The 23,782-nt window shown below is 51.2% G+C and overlaps 3 protein-coding genes and 1 non-coding gene across 4 annotated transcripts; 2 read left to right on the forward strand and 2 right to left on the reverse strand.

Moving 5' to 3' along the window:
- The first annotated feature begins 90 nt into the window (after positions 1–90).
- Positions 91–184, forward strand: Trnai-uau1 (transfer RNA isoleucine (anticodon UAU) 1). The gene is made up of 2 exons: positions 91–128; positions 149–184. It is a non-coding gene; the product is annotated as a tRNA-Ile (tRNA).
- A 3,357-nt stretch (positions 185–3,541) lies between these two features.
- Positions 3,542–6,022, reverse strand: Zfp36 (zinc finger protein 36). Its single transcript, NM_133290.3, has 2 exons — positions 5,941–6,022; positions 3,542–5,270 (listed from the first exon to the last, which is right to left on the reverse strand). Exons 1-2 carry the CDS (start codon positions 5,980–5,982, stop codon positions 4,332–4,334), a joined length of 981 nt encoding a protein of 326 aa, NP_579824.2. The 5' UTR covers positions 5,983–6,022; the 3' UTR covers positions 3,542–4,331.
- Positions 6,023–12,423: 6,401 nt separating this feature from the next.
- On the reverse strand, positions 12,424–17,790 carry Med29 (mediator complex subunit 29). Its single transcript, NM_001106237.1, is given in 4 exon segments — positions 12,424–13,311; positions 16,392–16,476; positions 16,679–16,737; positions 17,524–17,790. Coding segments are annotated over 4 exon segments (600 nt in total). The 5' UTR covers positions 17,737–17,790; the 3' UTR covers positions 12,424–13,068.
- A 289-nt stretch (positions 17,791–18,079) lies between these two features.
- On the forward strand, positions 18,080–23,660 carry Paf1 (PAF1 component of Paf1/RNA polymerase II complex). The gene is given in 14 exon segments (NM_001024898.1): positions 18,080–18,331; positions 18,686–18,715; positions 19,582–19,674; positions 19,947–20,068; positions 20,158–20,224; positions 20,300–20,401; positions 20,475–20,580; positions 20,655–20,723; positions 20,805–20,908; positions 21,238–21,354; positions 21,456–21,584; positions 22,736–22,841; positions 22,936–23,026; positions 23,102–23,660. Coding segments are annotated over 14 exon segments (1,608 nt in total). The 5' UTR covers positions 18,080–18,284; the 3' UTR covers positions 23,527–23,660.
- Positions 23,661–23,782: the final 122 nt, after the last annotated feature.

The raw sequence follows: 23,782 nt of genomic DNA on the forward strand, positions 1-23,782 counted from the left end.
TTTGCATATGCAATGTTATGCCGAACCATTCAACAAAGTCGCGCGACTACAACTGACTGAAGGACTTTGTGGCGCGAGGGTGCGGCCGGAGCTCCAGTGGCGCAATCGGTTAGCGCGCGGTACTTATATGTCAGTGCTAGGCGAAGCGATGCCGAGGTTGTGAGTTCGATCCTCACCTGGAGCACTTCCTTTTTTCCCCCCCTATATCTACCCTGCTATTTTTGTGTTCTCTCATCAGTTTAGACATTTTCATCAAAATTCAATCAAACGGTTTGGCTTGTTTGAGACAGGGTCTCACCATGTAACTCTCGCTGGTCAGGAAGTCACTATGTTAGACCAGGCTGGCCTCGAACTCACAGAGATGCGCCTGCCTCTGCCTCCCGAGTACTGGGATTAAAGGCGTGCGTCACTACAACTACAGAATTTTTGAAGAATGAACATTTCCTTGTGAATTTTTTGCAATGTTTGGTGGAACAGTACCAAAGTTGCAGTTTCTATTCTGGTCGCCAGGGGGCAATAACGTCTCTCATTAAAATGGCCTGAGCGTCAAATGGAACCTCAATCTCAGATCCTAGGGATGGATGGATGGATGGTTACAACAGGCTCTTTTTGTATATTTTTCTTCTTGAGGTTTCTTAACCAATTTTTTTTCAATACATACACTGAACATTCACTAGGTACCGTTCCTTCTGTCTCTGAGGACTTGACCTTTTTTCTTTCTTTCTTTTTTTCGGAGCTGGGGACCAAACCCAGGGCCTTGCGCTTTCTAGGCAAGCGCTCTACCACTGAGCTAACTCCCCAAGCCCAAGGACTTGACCTTTTAACCAGGGAGTCTGATTGCTAAAAGTCTACAAATTAAGTACATTTTTAAATTTGACGTTCACTATGTTACCCAGACTGGCCTAAACTCCTGGTTCTGTCACCATCTGGGAGTGTAAGTATATCTTTAGATTAGGTACTGATAAATACAGAGCAGGTAGATGAAGATGATCATGGCTGGGGATCTTAGTTTTTATTTTATGTATATGGGGTGTTTGGCTCCCAAGTGTGTCTCTGCACCACGTGCATGCTGGTGCCCAAAGAGACTGAAGGAGGGCGGCAGGTCCCCTGGAACTGCGGTTGCAGAGGGTTAGGAACCTTGTGGTGCAGGGAATCAAACCAGAGCAGCCAGTGTTCTTAACTGCTGATCTATCTCTCCAGCCCCAGGAGAGATCTACTTTGAACAGACACCTGGAGGAGAGGAGGGAGCCATGGGAACACGGGGAGATGTTCCAGATAACACTCTAAAGCTGAAGATGGGTGTGTTAGTGGAGCAGATGAGAGGAGTGAGGGGTTGTGGGGCAGGATGGACTCGTGTGTGTGTGTATGTGTCTGTTGATTTTTTTTTAAAGATTTATTTATTTATTATATACACTGTAGCTGTCTTCAGACACACCAGAAGAGGGCATCAGACCCCATTACAGATGGTTGTGAGCCACCATGTGGTTGCTGGGATTTGAACTCAGGACCTCTGGAAGAGCAGTCAGTGCTCTTAACCACTGAGCCATCTCTCCAGCCCAGTAGTGAGGATTTTGAACTCTAGTGTCCTAACAAGTTTCCCAGAGCAACTGACTACAGGGAGGAACGAGAGAATAGGTACTTTTAGAACTGGGTACAAGTGGGCTTTTGATGAGAGGGCCCTAGAGGCTGGAGTGATTTGTAGACTTGGCTGTGTCTTTAAAGCAGGTCTAAGGGGCTCGTGTCATAGCATGCCTAGTGTCCAGAGGCCAGGAGAGGGCTCTGGATCCTCTGGAATTGGAGTTGTCAGCCGTCATGTGGATCCTTTGCAAAAGAAGCAGGTTCATTCTCAACCTCTGAGCCATCTGTCCAGGACTGGAGAGGTCATACACCAGGGTTTGGCAGATGTTGAACAAGTACTCTGTACTTTGCTACTTCCTCAAAAGAACAAGAAACTTTCTGAGGGGACCAGTGCCAGGGGTGGTAGCTGTGTATCCCGTTCTTCTAGTGCCCATCCATTTCTTCCTCTCAATGTCCAGTGCTGCTTACCTCTACCTACCTGGTGCCTCGGGGACTTCTGGGTTTCTGTTCCCCTCTCCCAACCCTGTTCTACATACCAGGGCCTGAGCTCTTTCTCACAAGGGAGGCAGTTTCCTGGGAGAGGAGACCAAAGGTCAGTAGAATGGAGTGAAAGACACACAGGTTACGGGTATACTGTTAAGGGAGGAAGCAAAGGGCCTAGCAGGAAGGACTACCATACAGGGAGACCATCTTAAAAAACAAACGGAACAAAAGTCCTAGGGGCTATGAGACAGAGGGGGTAACGGGGAGGAGCTACAGCAATAGGTGGGAGGAGTTGGGGAGAAGAAAAGAGGAAGGATGAGAGGGAGGAGGCTGAGAGGAGGGGAGGAAGGGGAGGAAAACGAAGAGGGGCGGGGCGCGGGCCCTGACGCGGGCAGCTTCCGGGTGCGGCCCGCCCAGCCTAGGCTGGGTGCGGTCTCGGCCTTTTTCCTTGTATGGTCGGACGACGAGGCTGCCCTACCCCTGCGCCCCGAGAGCTGAACCAGACGAAGTTCCGGAAATGCCCGATCAGGGTCTGTAGATGCTAGAAGGCCAAGATTCTTTAGGTGTCTGGAGACACTCAAGTTGCCTGGTGTCGGGGCCCGAGATTCCAAATGGAGCCTAGAATTTTCACACTTCTTTAAAGCCCCTGCTCCAAATCGGGAGGGTTCATATCTATAATCCTAAACATTCATAAGGTTGAGGCAGGAGGATTGCCAGGAGTTGCTCAGGGTTCAGAGGGAAACCCAGCCTTCCCTTCTTCCCCACCCTGCCCTCCAAAAAACCAAAATCCATAAAGAATCGGCTGAGAGGGCTCAGCAAATATAAAGGCGCTTGCTACTAAGTTATAAAACCTAGTTCGATCCCGAGACCAACCAACTTTGTGGAAGAGACCCGATTCCTGACTAACACACTACACGTTAAAACGATAAAATTGGGCATGGTGACCTGCGCTTGTTATCCTAGCATTTCAGAGGCTGAGGCAGGAGGTTGCAGAGAGTTCAGATCAGTGTGAGCCAGGGTCGACCTTATTTAAAAAAAAAAAAAAAGTTAAACTAAAATAAGTCCTCTGTCAAGCTCGCCCAGGCTGTCTACGCGGGGTTCAGAGTCCCCTAGGGGCCGGCTTTGGGGTGACCCCTGACCCTGGCCGCCCGGGCTCGCCTTCCGGCACATTCCGTCCTCGCCGCCCCGCCCCACCCCTCCCTCCTTCCTTGGCCCTGTGGGGACGGAAACATCCTGTCCCTGCCCGAGCTGGGTCAAGAGCCGGAGGGACAGGCCTGGAGCACCCCTTAGCCAAGAGAACTAGCTCTCCTTGTTCCTTTTGGGTGACCTCATCCCGCCACGCCTCCTCAGGTGAACAACCGGGCTAACGTCACTTCCTGCCAGGTAAGCGCCCCCCGGCAGCAGTGCTCACAGGAAGGTCTGGAGGTCAGTTTACCCACCATCACAAGGCTGTGGACCACGGAAAAAAACAAATTTCATCACAGTTCACACTCAAGATTTTATTTAAAAATTCCAAAAAAACCCACAAAAATAGACTTGTACGGTAACAATATATTACTTAATATATTATAGTATATACTTAATACAGTATCAGTTTTAACATTACAAAAAGAAAAACGGAGTAGACGACCCAATATATATAAATACTATAAAATCTTATTACAATAAATAAAGTCGTCATAAATAAAGGGTCCATTGGTTGGGGCAGGGGCGTGGGGGAAAAGGGATTTGGCAATGGCTTTGGCTATTTGCTTTGGGAGGGAAATTTGAGCACCAGGATTCTCAGGAGAGGCTACAACCACCGGACACTGAACTTCGGGGTCTAGTAAAAATTAGGATAGTATTGTGGGAGCCGGCTCTTCACAGCACTTAAGATTCCAGGAGACCAGAGTTTCCGAGGGGCTGGTGCATACCTGTAACCCCAGAACTTGGAAAAGGCTAAGGCAGGATTATATTGAGTTCAAAGCCAGCCTGGGGTACCGTAATAATCCCCTATCTCAGAAACAACATAAGACTTGAGACCTGGAAGATCAACTGTCAACTGTACCCCTCAAACATGCTACATCTCAGGTACCCTAGGAACGGATCCACCCAAACACTGAATTTGCAAACTAGGGACCTGCCCTAGCCCAGCACCAGGGGAATGGGTTAATGCAACTTGGAATGTCCAGGAGGAGGGACTTAGAGGAGTCCCCCCAGGTCCCCACAGCAACGAGCAGTTCCCTCCCTCTTCTTTGAGATCTAGCTGATCCACACTGGGCAGGCACTTGTCACTCAGAGACAGAGATGCGATTGAAGATGGGAAGACGCCTTGGGGGTGCAGGGGGCTGAGGAGGCCCAAACACCCCGGCCTCAAAGACAGGCGAGTCTGACCCACCCAGGCTGCTGCCGCTGCTGGCGTAATCATCAGGGTCGGATCCCAGAGAGTGTGCAGATGGGCTCCGAGCCAGACCACCCAAGGGCCCCCAGATGGTGCTAGGGGTAGTAGACCTTCGGCAGGAGGGACAACAGGCTGGGGTAGGGTCTCTTCGAGACACAGGGGTCCCAGGGGCAGCAGAGAAGGCAGAAGGGGAAAGTGGAAGGTCCCCAGGCGGTGGTGGGGAGCTGGAAGGCGAAAAGGAGCAAGAGGACAGGGAAGGGCCAGAGAAGCCTGGAGGTGGTGGTGAGGTTCTGCGGCCTGAAGGCAAGCCTGAGAAGCTGATGCTTTGTCGGAGCACATGGGGCTGGCCAGGGAGAGCCAGGTCCTCGGTAGGGTTGTGGATGAAGTGGCATCGAGAGCCGTAGGGGCAGCGGCCCTGGAGGTAGAACTTGTGGCAGAGTTCCGTTTTGTACTTGGGGTGGCGATTGGCTTGGCGCAGTTCACCCGGGCCGTGGGCAAACTGGCACTTGGCCCCATAGCGACAACGCCCGCTCTCTGAGTAGGTCCGACAGAGCTCAGTCTTGTATCGAGAGGAGGTGGTGGGAGTTGCAGTAGGCGAAGTAGGTGAGGGTGACAGCTCAGGGCCCGGGCGGGGAGCCAAGGGTGCGAAACCAGGGGGTGGGGGTACCCAGCTGCAGCTTCGGCCCTCCACCAGGCTAGTGGAGCGGCCAGTCAGGCGAGAGGTGACCCCAGATGGGATGGAGTCCGATGAGTTTATGTTCCAAAGTCCTCCGGAGGACTCAGTTCCTCCGTGGTCGGGTGACAGGTCATGGCTCATCGACATAAGGCTCTAAGGAGAATAGGGTTCGGTTAGGCCACCAGAAAAGGTAAGGTGACGACGCCCCGCCCCTGTGGTAAAGCACTTCACGAGCTTGTCATTCCGGTTTGTGGGTTCTCAGCCTGAGCCCCACCCGGCTCACAAATTTCAGGGAGAACCTGACTACAGAGGTTTGGGTGTTAACAAATGACTGAAGCTAATCCAGAAGGATCTAGGGAGCCCAGTATCCCCGATGGATCGAGAGAGGGTACCCCCAAATCAAAGCACCACGGCTGCTCGCCAATTTTGGGCCTTTAGACCTCCCCGGATAAGACCGCCCATCGGGCGCTCGTTTCACAACTTAGAGAAGCCGGCCAAAGCTGACCCAGGAGGCCAGATCTCTCTAGGACTCTGACCGGGTCAACTCCCCGCTCAACTTCAACACCTGCCTGGCCGCCAAACCGCGCCATGGACAGCGAAGGGTACTAGACAGGTGTGGGGCCGCTTCCGCCCTGCGCGAGTGACAGCAGTGCGCCAGCTTTCCGTCCCCAGGGGATCGCCGGTATCTAGACCGAGGCGCCGGGCTCACGGGCTCCCTCTCTCACTTCCAGCCAGTTAGGGCTAGTCTGAGAAGGAATGGAGGCGTCCGGGGCCTAAGTTTGGTGCGTCGAGGATCCGAGAGTGCTGTCTAACCAGTACTCACCTCGTAGATGGCAGAGAGATCCATGGTGGCGCGAATGGCCATGGAGAAGAGACCGACAGTCGGTTCGCAGAAGTCAGGCTGTGGGACCGCCGCAGGAGCTTTCGCCTTTTATGGGGCGGCCCGGGGGCGTGGCCACGAGAGCTTCCCGGACGCGCCCCCGCGGCGTAGCCCGGCCGGCCTGGTACTAGGCCCCTTCCGCCCATCTGCTGGTTAGCATGCACAATGTGCCTGAACTTGGCTCTCCCACAGCCCTCTCCCACGAGGTTAGTGGGGAGGGCTGTGTACCACAGATTTGGTGGTGATGGGAGTGGGGCGTCTGACTAGTTTTCAGAGGTTGAAGGTAGTCGGGAAGAGAACTGGGGCAGAAGTGGGGGCAGGGCTCTAGGGACAATTGACAAGGGCAGAGACTGAGAGGGCGTGTGCGTGTGAGACAGACGGGGGCGGGGAGAGACAAGCTGGTAGAGACAGAGATGGCCAGAAGCTGAGAGAAAAACAAAGAGACAGTGAGAGACATTCACACTGGACCCGCTGGTTTGGGATTGTGATTCCAGTCACTTGGGGAGGCTGAGGCAGGAGTCTGGGACTTCAAGGCCTGGCTCGACTGTATTGTGGGTTCTAGGGCAGCCTAGGTAACTTAGTGAGACTCTTGTCTTAAAAAGTAAAAAGGCCCCAGATGTTGGCTCAAACTTTTAATCTCAGCACTTGGGAGGAAGAAGCAGAGGGATCTCTGTGAGTTCGAGGCCAGCCTGGTTTACAGAGCGAGTTCCAGGACAGCCAGGAATACACATGAAACAAAAGACTGGCATATGGTTGTGATCCTGGTTCTGACCTATACGGAGTGGGGAGACAATAGGGAGAGGGGCCTGGAACACAAATCTCAGTGAGGAAGCCGGTTACAGAAGGATGAAAAGGGAAGTTGAAATAAAAACTAAAACCTGAAGGCACAGAACCTGTAAGACAGTTGGCTCAGGTAGGGACCGCTCAGAACTTTACTTCGCTCAGCAGCGCCCTTCCAAGTCTAGCAAGGCTGGACAGAGCCCATTTACCCAAGCTGCACTTTAAATTAAGAGGTTTTGCTTCCGAAGCTCAAGGCTGTAACAGCTTGAGTCTTTTATTAGGGAGGAAGCTCGCCTCTATTAAAAATATGGGCCACCTTCAACGTTGAATGGGTTTCTTGTAGTGCAAGCAGTCTTTAACCAAACTTTAAACTCTCTCGAGGTCTGTAAGGGTTTTGTTTTTAGGTCGGGTCTCCTTAGCAGGCCTGGAACTCGCGATCCTCCAGTCTCCACCACCCAAGTAGTGTTAGGATTACAGAAATAGCTGCCACACCCAAGTAAAAAGTGTTATTTCAAAGATATCTCCAGTGAAAAACTGTTCTTGTGTATGGGGGTTATCATTGCCAGGAGTGTAATTACAATGCCGGGAAGTTCTAGCACGGTGCGTTGCGCACTTGTATCGAGATAGGGAGATTCTGCCAGGCTTCTCACTGGCTTGCCTCATAGGAGAGGGGTGTGTGTGTGTGTATGTGTGTGTGTGTGTGTGTGTGTGTGTGTGTGTATGTGTGTGTGTGTGTGCGCGCGCGCGCGCGTGTGTGTATGTGGGGAATCCCTGGTGTAGCGCTTTCTGGGGCCAAGGGGCCTTCCTGGGCTGGTCCCGTGAGCAGGGCGGGCCGTAGGCTGCTGTGGCACGGTTGCGGCCTCCCGCTTGCCCGTGACTCACTCGCTTAGGGCGGGGGAAGGGGGCTTCCTGGAAGCCGTGACGAGGACGCTCAGCCCGGACGCTTGGGTTCCTCTCTTGTAACCAGGGTTCCAGTCTGTTGTAAACAGTCTCGAGGACAACGGGAAAAGAAGGGAAGGAGAGGCACAAGAACTTGCCTCCCGCCCAGTTTACAAATCCCTGAGCCAGCCAATTTTAGGACCAAACGCAAAAAGAAAGGGTTGGGGTGGGGCATGCCGGGGGTTTTCGGAGGCCAGCTGGGACTGGATCATGGAGGAGTAATTCCAGTTTCGATTCCCTGGAGACTGGGAGCCTTTTGCCATCCCTGACTCAGCCTGACCCCTCCTCTATCTGCTGAGTCATTGGGACTAAAGTCTGGCAGCCTGGTATTGGGCTACACTGCTGGGGTGGGAGATAGAGGAGGGGTGTAAGCATAACAACCCCTCTGAAAATCAAGACTTTAAGCTGTAGGACTCAAAGTGAGACGTCATTATCTAAAATATGGGGTCAGGTACTCAGCTCTTTCCTGCCCCACATCGGGTGTCTTGGCGCTCAACCCTTGTTCCTTTGCTTGTCCAGACACACAGATCACCTTATTCAGCACCAAGAATCCAGGCCCTACTTATTCTCCTTTAGAACCCATCCCACCCCCCACCCCCCGCCTTACTCCCTAAGACCTAGGGGTCCAAGTCCCACCGACTTAAGAGATCTAGGCCCCAGCCCCTGTTCTCTGGATCTAGGAGTCCCGAGTTTTGTCCAGTTCCCGTTTGTGTGCCCCAATCCCAGGAGGAAGTTCATGGCCTGACTCCTCCCTGCTCCCCACGTAGCCAGCGGGGAAAATCCGCGGCCCAGGCAGTGGCGGGAATCCCCTCTGGAATGACGGTGGGGAAGGGGACGGCTAAGGTCTCGCGGGACACGCAGCCACGTCCTGTGCACTCTGGGGTTGGGGGCTGGGGTAGAGAAAGGGGCGGAAACCAGAGAAGCTAAAAATATAGCAAGCACTTCCGGCCTAGGGGGAGGTGAACTCAGAGCTGAGTTTCCAGAAAAACAAGCAGGGACGGGAAACGCGGGGGTGTGAGAGCCAGTGGGCGGGCTGGGGCCGTGTACACGCGGCACGTGTGTGCCCGTCGTGATTGCCTGTGAGTGTGGTCCAGGCAGGGTGTTCCAGAGGGGACAACCAGTATGCCAACTGTAGTGTGCCCAGGGGATTGGGAGCTGTGCTTGCTCTGCATGTGTTGTGTGGGGAGCTCCTAGTTATGTAATTGAGGGCGCAGGTGCGGGGACGTGCCTGTGACTGATGCTTAAGTTTTCCATAGAACAGGGTTCTGTAAATAAATGTGAAGCCACCTGTCTGTGTCACTGACTTCTCCACATGTGCTGCAAGTGGCCTCTGGAGAATTGTCAACTAACTACTGCAGCTGTCTTTGAATGGACTTCATGGGAACTGCAACTTCCACCCCACCCCCACCTATCTGTGTGTAATTGAGCCACCGTGGGATCTGTGCTAAGTGTGCCATTCCTAGCAGGTGTCTGGGTGCTGGGATTGTACACATAGGACCTTGAAGTAGAGTATGTGGGGATTCTGTGGCTCACTCAGCGCTGTTATACTGTGTGTACAAATGTTATTTGTGGGTCTGTGCCCTTGTTTGTGGCTGTCCTGGAGGTTGCCTGTTCCTGACAATGTGGTAGACCTGAGTCTGGGCATAGTTCCTCTGTGGACCAGTCATAAGGCAGTGAAACCAGTGAACTTTGGTGCTTGACGTAGCTGCAGGCGCGTGATGGGGAGTGCTGCGGCTTACTGATTGTGTGGCGCTCCTGTGTCTGCTTCTGTGGGCAGAACAGACTTGCACACACCCGCACCTAGATGCTGAGTGTCTGAGCCAATCTTATCTGTCCCCAGTGAATGAGGCTGCTCTGCCACAGAGCTGAGTCAGCCTGTGATGGGCAAAGTCTTGATGGGGTGAGAGATAGTGGGTTAAATGGTGGTTACAGGGTTGGGTAGTCACGTGGTTAGATGGTTGCTTTAGTGTTTGTGGTACTTGGTCATGGAGCAGGGTCCATGTGTGTGGGAGGATGGCCAATGTGCTAATCTCTGCTGGAGGTGGGGCATGTGCCCAAAGTTGGTCTTTTTCTTTGGGGCAAGCAGCCTGTAGATAGGTGAAGCAAGTTAGCCTCGAACTTGCGGCAAGCCTACTTCTCAAGAGCTGAGATTACTTTGGCTGTGGTTTCCATCTCATACACATAGTCCCTGGGGTGGGGTTTTGTACAGGCCCCCACAACCTCCCCTGTGCCTATAAGGCTGGGAGAAGGCAAATCTTAGCAAGGACCTTCATGGTCCATCTGGGCTTTCTCCCCTGTGCTCCCTGAATCTAGCCCAAGCCTCTTCACTCTTCCTGCCAGGGGCTGGCCTGTGTTCTGCATTTCCTTCAATTTTGCTGAGGGTGCATCCCAAAGACCTAATTCCCTTTCCTTCAAATCTGCTCTCACCAGCCCAGTAAGAGTTTCTTTGACACAGACAGCTCATTGTTGTTCAGGCTGGTCTCAAACCATACTCTTGCCTCAGGCTCTCAAATGATGAATGTAGGCCAACAAACTCCTTTTAAAAATGTGTGTGGCAGTCAGAGGACAACTTAGGTGAGTCAGTTCTCTCCTTCCAACATGCAAGCCTGAGGGATTGAACTTAGGTCACCTGGCTTGGTAGCAAGTGTGGTTACCCATTGAGCCACCTCAATGGCCTAGACACCCATGCCCCTTTTCCTCTTTGGAGACAGGATCTCCCTATGTGGCCATCTGACTTCACAACTTGTATAGGTCCTCCCTGATGCTGGAACTGCAGGATTAAGTACCATGTTGTATCTTGTCCATCTCTGGAACCAGCAACTCCAAAGCTGCCATGTTTTTGAATGATTGTAAACTGCCAATTATCTTCTAACGGTGTGGGTGTGTGGAAGACACACCTGTTGCCCCATGTTGTAGCAAAGAGTGTGGTTTTAAGCAGTTAGGCCTTATATCCCGGGTGCCACACCTCCCCTCATGTGGTAAGATGACATCACTGAGGGGTCAGCTGTACTTGTCTTCTTGAACCACAGACTACCTTACTCCAGACAATATACAGTGAGCCCCTGGTCGGAAACTGACATGCTCTGCCTTGGACAGGATCAGTCTCTTTTCAGTTATATACAAGATTGCTAATTCCCTGAACTATTTCTAGTCAAGGAGATGTATGTTGGGTGCTCAAGTGACAAGACCCACGGTGAATTTGATGCATCCCTTTGGGACATAGCTCACTGCTAATCATAGGGGAATCTAGGTATTGTTAAATGAAGGCTTGGCTTTTTTCTTTTGACTAAGATGAGGTCTTACTATGTTGCCCAGAATGGCTTTGAACTTAGTTTTCTTGCTTCCATCTCAAGACATCAAGGTGTTTTTTTAAGTGTAGTTAAAGCCTATAGTCCTAGGACTTGGGAGCCTAGCTTGGGCTGCACAATGAGACGAAATGTCAAGAATGAATATGGTGATTGGTGACGCACTGTAGTGGCCATTTTGGGTTCTTTAAAAACACAGAAATATAACAATTTTTGTTTTAATCCCAGGTGTGGGGCTGCTTTGGACTGTCCAAAGCTACTATGATTTGCCTCATGCTCTAGCAGAGTTTCTGCAGCCGTGTGATGTTTGGAATTCTGGACTTTTCAGATAGTGTACAAATGGTAGAGCCCAGACAGCCTTAGTGGGTGGTTGTTGGTCATTTAGGGAGATCGGCTGCAGTTTGCTAGTAGCCATGGTCAAAGAAGAAATAAAAGAAATGAGATTTTCTTAATTCTTCTCTCCCCTGTTTATCTAGTGTTAAGGGGTAAAACTGGATTGGGGGGTAAAGGGCAGGGAAAAAGAACCACAATGTACCAAAGACCAGCTACAGTGCACATCTGTAATCTCAACACTTGTGAAGTGGGAAGTGAAGACAGGAACTCACCTGGGAGCGCCTAGGCTAGCCCGCAGTGTGGTAAAGGCCAAGCAACAGGATGGTAAGAGAGCCTCTCTGCCTCCAAACAGGGGAGAACTGCTCGACCTGAAAGGCTGTGCCTAGCTCCACACACCGGGGCCCCTCCATACACTGCACACACCGGCAAGCCCCCCCTTCCCGCCCCCCAAGTGACATAATCACAGTACTTGGCAAGCTGAAGCAGGGATTCGGAATTACATGGCAGCCTGGACTATAAGGCTAGCCCAGGCTATGGAGTGAGATGCCCCATCTCTATAACTCCAAATGATAAGGAATTCTGCCCATGATCAAACTGGTGGAAGTCCCCGTCCCTGCAGAAAAGCCATGCAGCGGCACTGAAGCTGCAGGGAAAGGCAGGCCTGAAAGGTACACACGTCACACTCCCACTCTGACGATGCTGACGATGTTCCAGTGTTCCTAGTGTGATGACTTGGGCTCCTGTACATCAGGGACATCTCCACAGTCTCAGGGACTTTTGCAGACACAGGGTCCAGACCACGAGGCCACTGCTTGGTGACATGGGAACCAGGGTACAGAAGGTATGGGGCGGGGAGGTTCCCAGTCTGTCACCTTGGCCTTTCACACTGACAGCTGGGCCTCTTGGTGGCTCCATCAAGCATTTGTCCAGGCTCACAGGCCAGGGCCTCCCCCCTCTCCCACCAGCCCCCTCCCCAGTGCCTGCTTCCCGGAGGAGCTGGGTTCTTCCCCAGAATCCATGATTCATTCTAGCTGGGGCCTTTTCACTTCTGCTTTGGAGCTAAAAATACTGAGACCAAGGAGTCCTGTTGAGCAGGCCTCCCCACACATTGCACAATGCCCCCACACCTCCCCCTGCTAGAGAGCCCTGCTGACGCAGGGTCCAATGTGGACCCAAACTGCTCCTAGGTTGTGTGTGTGCTGAGGTCAGGGCCTACATTCATGCACATTTGTGAGCCAGAAAGTGTCTTCCTGTAGCCCCAGGCAACCCGGGCATTTTGCTCCTCTTATATACATAGGATCCCAGTTAGGCACTGGGGGCAACAAAAGTGGACTGGTAGAGAAAGGGAGGACGGGAGCAGAAAAATGGGTTAAAAAAAAAAAAAAAAAAAAAAAAAAAAAGAGTCCATACACTGGGACAGACTGAGGAAGGTTTAAACCGCCCAGTCAGCGCCCAGGGCCAGGTGGGAGATGGGAAGTCTTCAGAACACTGGTAATCAGCAGCTAGGAGTGTGCGTGTGGGGGGTCCACCCTCCATCAGGGAGCAGAGTGGGTGGAGGCAACAGAGGTGGGGTTGAGGCCTGTGTTGCCTGCAAGTCTCTGCTGCCCCCTGCTGGTTCCAGCTACTTACTGTGGCAGGACAAATAAATCAGTAACAGGAACCATGTTTTCCCTCAGGCCAGACTTCATTCTCTGCCCCTCCCTCCACCAAGACCTCAGAGGCTGCCTCCAGGGCCAGTCGAGGGTGCAGTAGTCTTGCCAGTGACCTTGTTGGCACAGTCCAGCAGGGCAGTGTGAATGTCTTTGGCACAGGTAATCTGGGCTTTGATGACAGCCAGGTACTGCGGGTAGGGCAGGCTGTCTGGCTGCACTGCATCTGGCTTTGTGGCTGTGGGTACCAGTGTTGGAGAGTGCTTGGCGCTGTCACAGCTCTGTGAGAGGCACTCGTGGGCCAGGCGCTGTGGGAAGGCAGGCAAGAGAACAGCAACAGTGTCACTTGCAAGAACCTCCAGCCCTCGCCCGCCCTCCCAATCTGGAGCTAAACTGATGGGCTCTGGGTGTCCAGCATATGTGGCTACTTCTCTCTGGGATTCTGTTACTAAATGTTTTTGCTATTGCTTGAGTCAGAGACTTGCTCTGTAGACAAGGCTGTCCCCAGACTTTTTACTCTACTGCTTTGTCCTCTTGAGAGCTGGGATCAGGAGTGCACACAACTGAGCAGGTGAAGACAGCGGGCTCCGTAGGTAGAGGGACTTGCTATCAAGCCTGAGAACCTGGGTTCCATTTCCCCAGGACTCACATAGTAGAAGGGAAAAAAAAATCAACTACTACAAGATGTCCTCTGACCTCTGCATGTGCACGGCGGCAGGCTCTGACCACAATAAAATGCAATAGTTCCCTTTTTTTTTTTTTTTTTTTGGTTCTTTTTTTCGGGGCTGGGGACCGAACCCAGGGCCTTGCGCTTCCTAGGTAAGCGCTCTACCACTGAGCTAAATCCCCAGCCCCCCATGCCCAGTTCCTTAAATGGGCTGGATAACCACTTCTTCTTGCCTGGTGAGAGTGGGTGACAGAAGTGTTAGACAGGGAGTAAGTGCTACACTGTTTTAAGTACTAATTGTTGGACATTAGCTGTCGTCACCGTCGTCATTCCTGTCCCAACTAAACCCAGGCACTGCACCTGGCAGCTGTCTTCTGTCCTGGTTCCCTCCAAGGCTGCTGCTCTCCTCACTGCCCAGGTCCCTCCCAGCCTCCCACCATCTCCCCAGAAGGCTTCTTGTGAGTCCTTGTCTCAGAGCTGACTCCCTTGGTAGGAGTAGTCCTAATCCAGCCAAAATAAACTCCATGTAGCTGTGTTCCAGACTGCAGTAAAACTCTGTCCTACTCATGGCTGGACAATGCTTTCTGAGGTTAGCAGAAGCCTTGATAAGAACCAGGCGTAGGAGTACAGGATGGGGGTACAGGATGGATGGGGTACATGCCAGTACGCCCAACTGAGAGGTGGATCAGGAAGTCCAGTCATCCTTGGCTACATAGCAAGTTCGGCTCATTAAAAAAAAATAAACAGTAAAATTGAAGGTTGGTGGCAAGGGTTGAGACCATTCAGTGGTGTAGCTGGTTGTCCAGTCCTGTCCTGTCTTGTCCTTCCCCAGCCCCTAGCCCACAATGTGTCGGTCCAATGAGCTCACATCACCATGCTGGACTCTAACTTTGCTTCAGTTCCCACGCCATTGTTTGGAGGGTGAGGAGTGTTTCTTCTACAGCTCCAGAAAGATCATTAATTCCCAGCCTTCCTAATTCCGACCATAGCCTGGGAACTCTTTGCCCAACAGTCCTTCAGTCTCTTGGCCTGGTAAAGCCTCCAAGCTTCTGTCTGCCCCTAATTCTCCCTCTCAGCTTAACTAGGACTGGTTCCTTGGGCTCCCACCTCCAGTTTCAGGCATTCTTTTTTTTTTTTTTTTTTTTTTAAAGCTTTATTTATTATATGTAAATACACTGTAGCTGTTCAGACACACCAGAAGATGGCACTGGATCCTATTACAGATGGTTGTGAGCCACCATGTGGTTGCTGGGATTTGAACTCAAGACCTCTGGAAGAGCAGTCAGTGCTCTTAACCACTGAGCCATCTCTCCAGCCCAGTCTCAGGCATTCTTAACATGCACCTCATTTCCGCAAAACAAAACAAAACAAAACAAAACAAAACCTTCCTCACTTCCAACCCTCCAGCATTCTGGCACTCGGGTTATATCCAGTCTAGTAAGACCCAGCCCACCACACCTCAGCCAACTACTAACATGCCTAAAGGGAAGTGACTGAATGTGTACTGGGGACTGAATTTACAGATTTGTGTTAAGATAAACTCTACCATTCAACTAAATCCCCAGTTCTCTTAGCCCCAGTGCTCCTAGCCCAGGCTAGCCTGGAACTCATGGTAGTCCTCCTGCATCGGCCTCTCAAGTTAAGAGTGCAAACTGGAACCAACATGCCCAGTTCTTCCTTTTAAAGCAAGATCTCACCTAGCCACCCAGATAGGTCTTGAACTTTGACCTTCCTGCTTCAGCCTCTTAAGCAGTGGGATGACAGGACTATCTATACCAGCAGGTTTGCTCGCTTAAGGGAATTTTTGTGTATGGTGCAGGGTGTATGGCCAAAGGTCAGTCTGTACGTTATTCCCCAAGACTTGCCCTACCTACCTCACCCCCTTGCTTTGTAAGATAGATCTTTCACTAGGACCTGGAGCTAGCCAATGAAGCTGGGCTGGCTCCCGAGCCTCAAACACCCAATTATCCCCACCTCCCCAGCACAGGGACTGTAGGGATGCATTTCCATGCCCAACTCTGTAGTGTGGGTATTAGGAATCAAACTTTTCCAACTACACTACCACCTCAGTGTTGCTGCCCACATCTCATGGTCCTGGCTCATGCTTTATCATGTCTGCTTCCCGGCCCGCTCACTCAAGTCTCCTGGGTGTTCGTACCCCAACCAGCTGAGGGCACAGCTTCAAGCTCGTGCCAGTCCCTAGCAACCATGCACAGGTTCCCTTGCTCTCAGGCCCTGTCCTTGCTGCTGTTCAGGACAGATTGTCAGGTGGAATTCCATGTTCCACCAGCAACCTTCTGTGAGTCACTCCCTATGCTGGCCTTTCACAAGCCCCTGGGCTTCCTCACCTTACAGAGCTTGACCACTCTGGCCCAGGCTGTGTCATCACAGCCTTGACTACTGAGCTGTCCCTCTTTGGTCTTGTATCTGTCACTCGCTGAACTAGAAGCTCTTTGAGGGTGAGAATCAGGATAGATTTTACCCCCAGCCGCAGTTGAAGCACATGTCTGGCTCAGAGGAAGTAACCAACGAGTGGCTGGCTGACTAAAGTGGGACATGGTGGTGCATGCCTGTGACCTCAGTACACTCAGAATATGGCGGGCTGTTTGGTTTACATATCCAGTGTCGGCAGAGATTGGGCTACTGAGTGGTACTACATCAAACTGTTCTTGTGGTGAGCAAAGGGGAGCTTTGTCACAAGGTCTTTAGGGAGTTCCTCACCAAGCAGAGTTCCAGCTGATCACAGAGTGCGTAAAACTCCTCCAGACACTTGTCAAAGCGCTGTATGGGTCCGTCACTGCTTTTCCTACAGCCAGGGAGAAAACTGTTTGAGGAGTGAAGTGACTTTGAATCTGAAACACTAGGACCTGTATGTAGATATCTAATCAAGTGACCACCAAGATAGTAAGGCCAGGCCCAGGGGATCCACACAGGGCTTAAAAAGGAGGGAGTGGGGCAGTGGGGGAGGGGTTTCTATGGTTGAGGTAGAGAAGAGGTGGTTCACTCACTGTCCGTTGTCAATGTTAGTGTTCTGAATCAGGTTCTGGGCAGCAACTTTCATCAAAGTCTAGTTTTAAAAGGTCATCGAGAGAGAAAAGTAAGACACAGGAGATGAAGGCACACAGACAGGATCAATAGTCTTTTTTGAGATTCACAGGCCTTTTCAGTTGACACCTCCATTCTGATAATGGAGACTAAAGCTCACTACCATCCCTATAGCAATTTCTCCTCATATTTTCCCATAAGCCTGTTCTTGTTTGGCACTCTCACCAATAACTTTCTGGACATACCCTTCACCCAGTCATCACCGGTAGAAATGACACTTAGGCCTGACCTCTGCACGGAATTTAACAACCAGAACTGTTTCTGTTTCTGCCCCCCCCCCCCCCCCCATCCAGTTTTTCGAGACAGGGTTTCTCTGTGTAGCCCCGGGTGTTTTGGAACTCACACTCTGTAGACCAAGCTGTCCTGGAACTCAAAAGATCCACCTTCCTTTGCCTCCCAAAGGCTGGAATTAAAGGCGTGCACTACCATACCCGGCTAAAATCCTCATTCATTCTCATTTCCTTTCTCTCCACAGGGATTCATTATGTAGACCCCGGTAGGCCTAGAACTCGGTAGACCAGGTTGGCCTCGAACTCAAAGATCGTTCTCATCTGCTGTCCGAGCGCTGGGTTTAAGAACGTGCCACCACTACAGCTCCCAGAGCTTCGCTTTAGTTAGACACAAACATGCACACACACAGCTAGTCTTACTTCTCTTCTGGGTCTACGGTCTCTCCTTCAACAAAAAGCCCCTCGGCGCACCTTCCCGGAGCCAGCCCGCCAGCCCCTTTCTCCCTGTGGCCCATCACCTGGAGACTCTCCTTCAATTGCGGGATGAGCATCTTGTAGCGCTGCACAGGATCGAAGTCCTGCTGCTGCTGCTGCAGGAGCCCGCTCTGGGCAGCACCCACCAGTTGGGTTGGTTGCGGCTGTTGCTGGGGACCAGGACCACCAGCAGAACCCGGACCAGACACACCGGCAGCAGAGGAAACCGCCGCAGCCTGTGGCTGGGGCGCAGCCATTTTCCTCCGCTAGAACACCGGAAACACGTCACAAGCGCGTCTGCTCCGGTGGCTCTTCTGCCTCTAAAGTTGGCTGGCCTCCTTTCCTAGTTAGCGTTGCTTTACCGACGAGTCAGCCAATGGGAAGAGAGGATATGCGTTTTTTTTTTTTCTCCGCCCTCCCAAATCCGAGGGCTTGACTGGAATATCTTTTCACCAATCATTAGAGGCGGTCTCCTACAGCCCCGCCCCTTCACCCACAGTTCACCAATCGCTGTGAGGGACTGACCGCACTCTATTTCCCTGAAGGCCTTGCGGCCAGAAGCGACCTGTCCAGTCTTCAGCGTCTTGGTAGTAGTCGAAGCGGGAGCTGCGAGTCCGTGTCCGACGCCGTCCACGCTTTAACTTGAGTCACACCCGAGCCTTTCTCCCCGGCCCACTTCATCCCGCCTTTCTCCGCAGAGCCTGCGTCTTGTCCGCAGATCCGGCGTCTCTCAAAGTCGGCACGCCCCTCAGCGTCCGCCCGCGGCCAGCTTGGACGCCGTCCGCGCCACCGTCGCCTGGTCGCGATGGCGCCCACCATCCAGACCCAGGCACAGCGGGAAGATGGCCATAGGTATGTCTCCTGTCACTTGCTATTTCAGTGTGTGACCTGCAAGCTTGGGACTAGGCCGAGAGGGGTTGCTTACGACGTCACTGGTTCCCTCAGGTCAGCCCGCGATGTCGCACAGTGCTCCCCTCTGGGCCTCTGCGGTCGCTTCCTGGTCCCCTGCTATCCAATTTTGGAATTCCACCTTGGGGGAGGGACCTAGTCCTCAGTACCCTTCAGTTAAGCTTCTGGACCGCCTCCTTAGGGTATTGAGCATCTGGCTTCATGCACTAAAGCATCACTCCCACAGAAATTCGGGGACCTTTCTTTCCACTCACATGTCAAACTCTTGACATCACTCTCTCTCCTTCCTGAAACCAGGCCCAATTCCCACCGGACCTTGCCTGAGAGGTAAGCTCCCAGCTACGCTTTCCAGGACGGGTGGGACACGAACGCATTTCGGGGAGGCGGTTGGGGGTCGTTGTGCTCTTGAGAATCTCATAAAGTGGCCCAGTCTGACCTCAAGCTTGCTGTCTTTGTACCTCTCAGCCTCCTGGGTGCTAGGAGTGCAGTCCTATGTTGCCTGGCAGAACAGGCCTCGGTTGTTTTTGTGTGTATAGTTAAAGCTGTGTGTGCCAGTCTAAAGACAAGTCATTTTTTTCCTTCTACCGTATAGGTATAGGTCTGAGATATTAAACTCAGTTCCTCAGGCTTGATAGCTGATGCTTTTACCTGCTGAGCCATCTTGTCAGCCCGAGGCTGTTTTTATAATTTGTACTACTCTTTTGATTTTTCAAGACAGGGTTTCCTCTGTGTAGCCCTGTCTGTAGACCAGGCTGGCCTCAAACTCACAGAGATCCACCTGCCTCTGCCTTCCAAAGGTGTGTGCCACCACAGCCAGGCATTATTATTCCTTTTGAGACAAGAGTTTCACTTTGTATCCCTGACTGGTTTGGAACTCACTATGTAAACCATCACTAGCTTAAATTCTCAAGTGATCTGCTTGCCTCTCAAGTGCAGGGATTAAAGGCCTGTGCCACTAACTTCAGCCACTTATATTATTTTTAATTAGATGTGTAAGTATGTGCATGTTTGTGTAGCTGCCTGCAGAGGCCTCAGTTGTCAGGTCCCCCTGGATCTGATGTTACAGGTGTAGCAGCCTGATATGGGTGCTAGGAACCAAACTTGGGTCCTCTGCAGGATAAGTACTCCTCCTTAACTGCTGAAGTCCTCTCTGTAGGCCTGCGAGACGTAGTTCTGAGCTACTGTTTTCTTAGGTCTGGAGTGGTCTGCCGAGTCAAGTACTGCAACAGCCTTCCTGACATCCCATTTGACCCCAAATTCATCACCTACCCCTTCGACCAGAACAGGTATGACCAAACTCAGTGGATAAGCTATTAAAAATAGTTCATTGAAAGCAAGGACTGCTTATTTCATTGCCTCTTCCTGCCTATGATTGGCACATAGGAAGTGCTCAGTAACTACTAATAGAGAAAGCAGCATGCAAAACCCTTCTTACTCAGAAGCTGCCAATACTGGACACTTACACTCCCTCTCCATAGAAGCTTAACATCTAGGAAGGAAGCATGTTGGGATGTGAGGGTGGATCATAAAGCTATAACAGGTATGTTTTCCCACCCAGGTTTGTTCAGTACAAAGCAACGTCCTTGGAGAAACAGCATAAACATGACCTCCTGACTGAACCAGATCTGGGGGTCACCATCGATCTCATCAACCCTGACACCTACCGCATTGATCCCAATGGTGTGTGGGGAGACAGGGAGGGTCTGCTCTAGCCTAGCAAAGGCCAGGCCTGGGTATTCCTCATGGTCCTCCTGCTCCTCATCCCCTAGTTCTTCTGGATCCGGCTGATGAAAAGCTTTTGGAAGAGGAGATTCAGGCTCCCACCAGCTCCAAGAGGTGAGGTGGTCCCCATAGGTACTGGGTGGACTTTACCAAGCATGGGACCCTGAGGTGCCTGGTTTTCCTCTCCAGATCCCAGCAGCATGCGAAGGTGGTGCCGTGGATGCGTAAGACAGAGTATATTTCCACTGAGTTCAACAGATATGGCATCTCCAATGAGAAGCCTGAGGTCAAGTAAGTAACGGGTGGGAAGGGCAAGATTTTAGCAATGTCCAGAGGCCCTTAATGTTATCTTCTTCACTGCTAGGATTGGGGTTTCTGTGAAACAGCAGTTCACAGAGGAAGAAATATACAAAGACAGGGACAGCCAGATCACAGCCATTGAGAAGACTTTTGAAGATGCCCAGAAATCGGTAATTGGGGGACTAGAATAGAGGCAGAAGTATGGCTCAGGTTCTTCCTCTTCTCACCCTTTTTCTTCTATCAGATCTCCCAGCATTACAGCAAGCCCCGAGTGACACCAGTGGAGGTCATGCCTGTCTTCCCAGACTTTAAGGTCAGACTCAGGGTGGGAGGCAGGGGCAGCCACTTGTGCCTGTCCAGTCCTTACTAACTTTAGTATCTTTCTATTTCCCAGATGTGGATCAACCCATGTGCTCAGGTCATTTTTGATTCAGACCCAGCCCCCAAGGACACAAGTGGAGCAGCTGCATTAGAGATGATGTCTCAGGCCATGATCAGGTCAGCGGTCCTGTTTTCTATCTTTTTTTGTTGTTGTTGTTCTTTTTTTCCGGAGCTGGGGACTGAACCCAGGGCCTTGCGCTTCCTAGGCAAGCGCTCTACCACTGAGCTAAATCCCCAGCCCCGTTTTCTATCTTGATGTGCTCCTTGTTGCCTCTCCTGTATTTGTGTTTTTGACATAGGTTATGGTTCCGTTGCCCAGGCTGACCTCTAGGCTCCTTGCATTCCTCTTGCCTCAATCTCTGGAATGTTGAATGTACAGGCATGTGTCACCACACCCAGCTTTGTTACTTTGCTTTTGACCTTTACTCTCTTTTCCCCCAAACCAGGGGCATGATGGATGAGGAAGGGAACCAGTTTGTGGCTTATTTTCTGCCTGTGGAAGAGACACTAAAAAAACGAAAGCGGGACCAAGAGGAAGAGATGGACTATGCACCAGATGATGTGTAAGTGGGTTAGGGTTAGGGTTAGTGAGGCTTTAGAATTCAGAAGTATGTTTCCTTTACTTCTCTATAACCAATGGGCTGACTGTGTACCTTCTTCCCAGGTATGACTACAAGATTGCTCGAGAATATAACTGGAATGTGAAGAACAAGGCCAGTAAGGGCTACGAGGAAAACTACTTCTTCATCTTCAGAGAGGGTGATGGTGTCTACTACAATGAGCTAGAGACCAGGTACTCAGCACTGTTGTGGGTTTTTTGTTTGTTTTTGTTTTTTGAGACCATGAATGAACTACTCTGAAGTCATTTGTACCTAAATATTTGTTTTATGTATCTGAGAGAGCAGCAGGACCCTGCTTATTAATGTAGGCTGGGGGGCTGGGGATTTAGCTCAGTGGTAGAGCGCTTACCTAGGAAGCGCAAGGCCCTGGGTTCGGTCCCCAGCTCCGGAAAAAACAAAAAAAAAAAAAAAAAAAAAAAAAAAATGTAGGCTGGACTTGGCTCTCTGTTCCTAGTACTATAAACCACAAAGAAAATTTTCACACAATGTAGGATGTAAACCTAGTCATTTTTCTGTTCATGTGTGTACATACTGGAGCCAGAGATTGAATCAGCTTTCCTTTGTTGCTCTTATTTTGTGTGCATGCATGAGGAGGTTAGAGGATAACTTGGGTGAAGTTACTCTTTCCTGTTCCCCCATGGCACTTTACCAACTGAACCATCTCCTCCAGGCCTTCAGGTTTTAAATAGTTGACAAAAACTTCAAGAGTGTTACCTCAGAACCTTTCTTTTGAGGGCTGAAAGCTAACTTGTCCTAGGGCCTGTGGTTTGAGTTTCTGTTCAATATGGCTGGAGATGTGAAAACAGACAGTGACAACACCGTTAGTGAGTACTACAATTCAGCTGCAATCCAATGCTTTTCTATTTAAAAGCCAGAAACCCAAATAACTACTGGCTACTCTTCTAGGATGTTTGTTTTTCTTTTTTTCTTTTCTGTTTTTCGGAGCTGGGGACCGAACCCAGGGCCAAGCGCTCTACCACTGAGCTAAATCCCCAACCCTGGCTACTCTTCTAGAAGACCCCAGTTCGTATCCCAGTTCCCACTTAGACAGTTTTGCCCAAAGAATCTGATGCCCTCTTGTGGCTTCTTGGGGTACTATACATACAACATGCAAAACACCCATTCACTTAAAATCTTGAAACAAGAAAAATCCAAAAAACTTAAAAGTTGGGTAAATCAAACCCGTAATACCATCTTTCACGTTCACTGTATGTATACTTTGTTTTCTGGTATGCTGTGGGTCAGATTATTGATAGGGAACTAGGTGTCAAGTTAGACTGGTCCCAGTGGAGCCTAACTCCCCTTCTGCAATTGTCCACTGCAGGGTCCGTCTCAGTAAGCGCCGGGCCAAGGCTGGGGTTCAGTCGGGTACCAATGCCTTGCTTGTGGTCAAACACCGTGACATGAATGAGAAGGAATTAGAAGCCCAGGTAAGTTCTACTGTCCCAGAATACCCAAAGGGAGTGTAGTGAGTGAGGACAGGGTTAGAAGTCTTCCATCTTCTTCCCAATTTGCTGACTCCAGGAGGCACGCAAGGCCCAGTTGGAAAACCACGAACCAGAGGAAGAGGAGGAGGAGGAGATGGAGGCTGAAGAGAAAGAAGCTGGAGGCTCAGGTAAAGGACTGGTCACATCCTGGGAGCCTTGGGAGGGTGGGCAATGGAATCTCACCAGTGCCTACTTCCTCACAGATGAGGAACATGAGAAGGGCAGCAGCAGCGAAAAGGAAGGCAGCGAGGATGAGCGCTCTGGCAGTGAGAGTGATCGAGAGGAGGGTGACAGGGATGAGGCAAGTGACAAGAGTGGCAGCGGTGAGGATGAGAGCAGCGAGGACGAAGCACGTGCTGCCCGGGACAAAGAGGAGATTTTCGGTAGTGATGCTGATTCAGAAGATGATGCTGACTCTGATGATGAAGACAGAGGGCAGGCCCACAGGGGCAGTGATAATGACTCGGACAGTGGCAGTGATGGTGGTGGCCAGCGGAGCCGCAGCCAGAGCAGGAGTCGTAGCCGGAGTGCCAGCCCCTTCCCCAGTGGTAGTGAACACTCAGCTCAGGAAGATGGCAGTGAAGCTGCAGCTTCTGATTCCAGTGAGGCTGACAGTGACAGTGACTGAGCCTCAAGACCTTCTAATGAGGTCAGCACAGACACCATTCTTAGGGCAGGGAAGCACTTTTCTAGTTGTCTGTTTTGTGAGCCCTTTGTCCCTACCCTTCAATCTTTGCTGTTAATAAATCTAACTTCTCTGGACTTCATCTCCCAGAGCTTCTGTTCCCCTTCATGTCATCTTCGCACCCCCACCCCCACCCCAGTGCTCAAGGTTCTCCACTTGAAGCACAAAATCAAGTCCCCATTGGATTTCCCAGGAAGTG

This window comes from Rattus norvegicus, chromosome 1, assembly GCF_021556685.1.
Source record: "Rattus norvegicus strain SHRSP/BbbUtx chromosome 1, alternate assembly SHRSP_T2T, whole genome shotgun sequence".
NCBI lineage: Eukaryota > Metazoa > Chordata > Mammalia > Rodentia > Muridae > Rattus > Rattus norvegicus.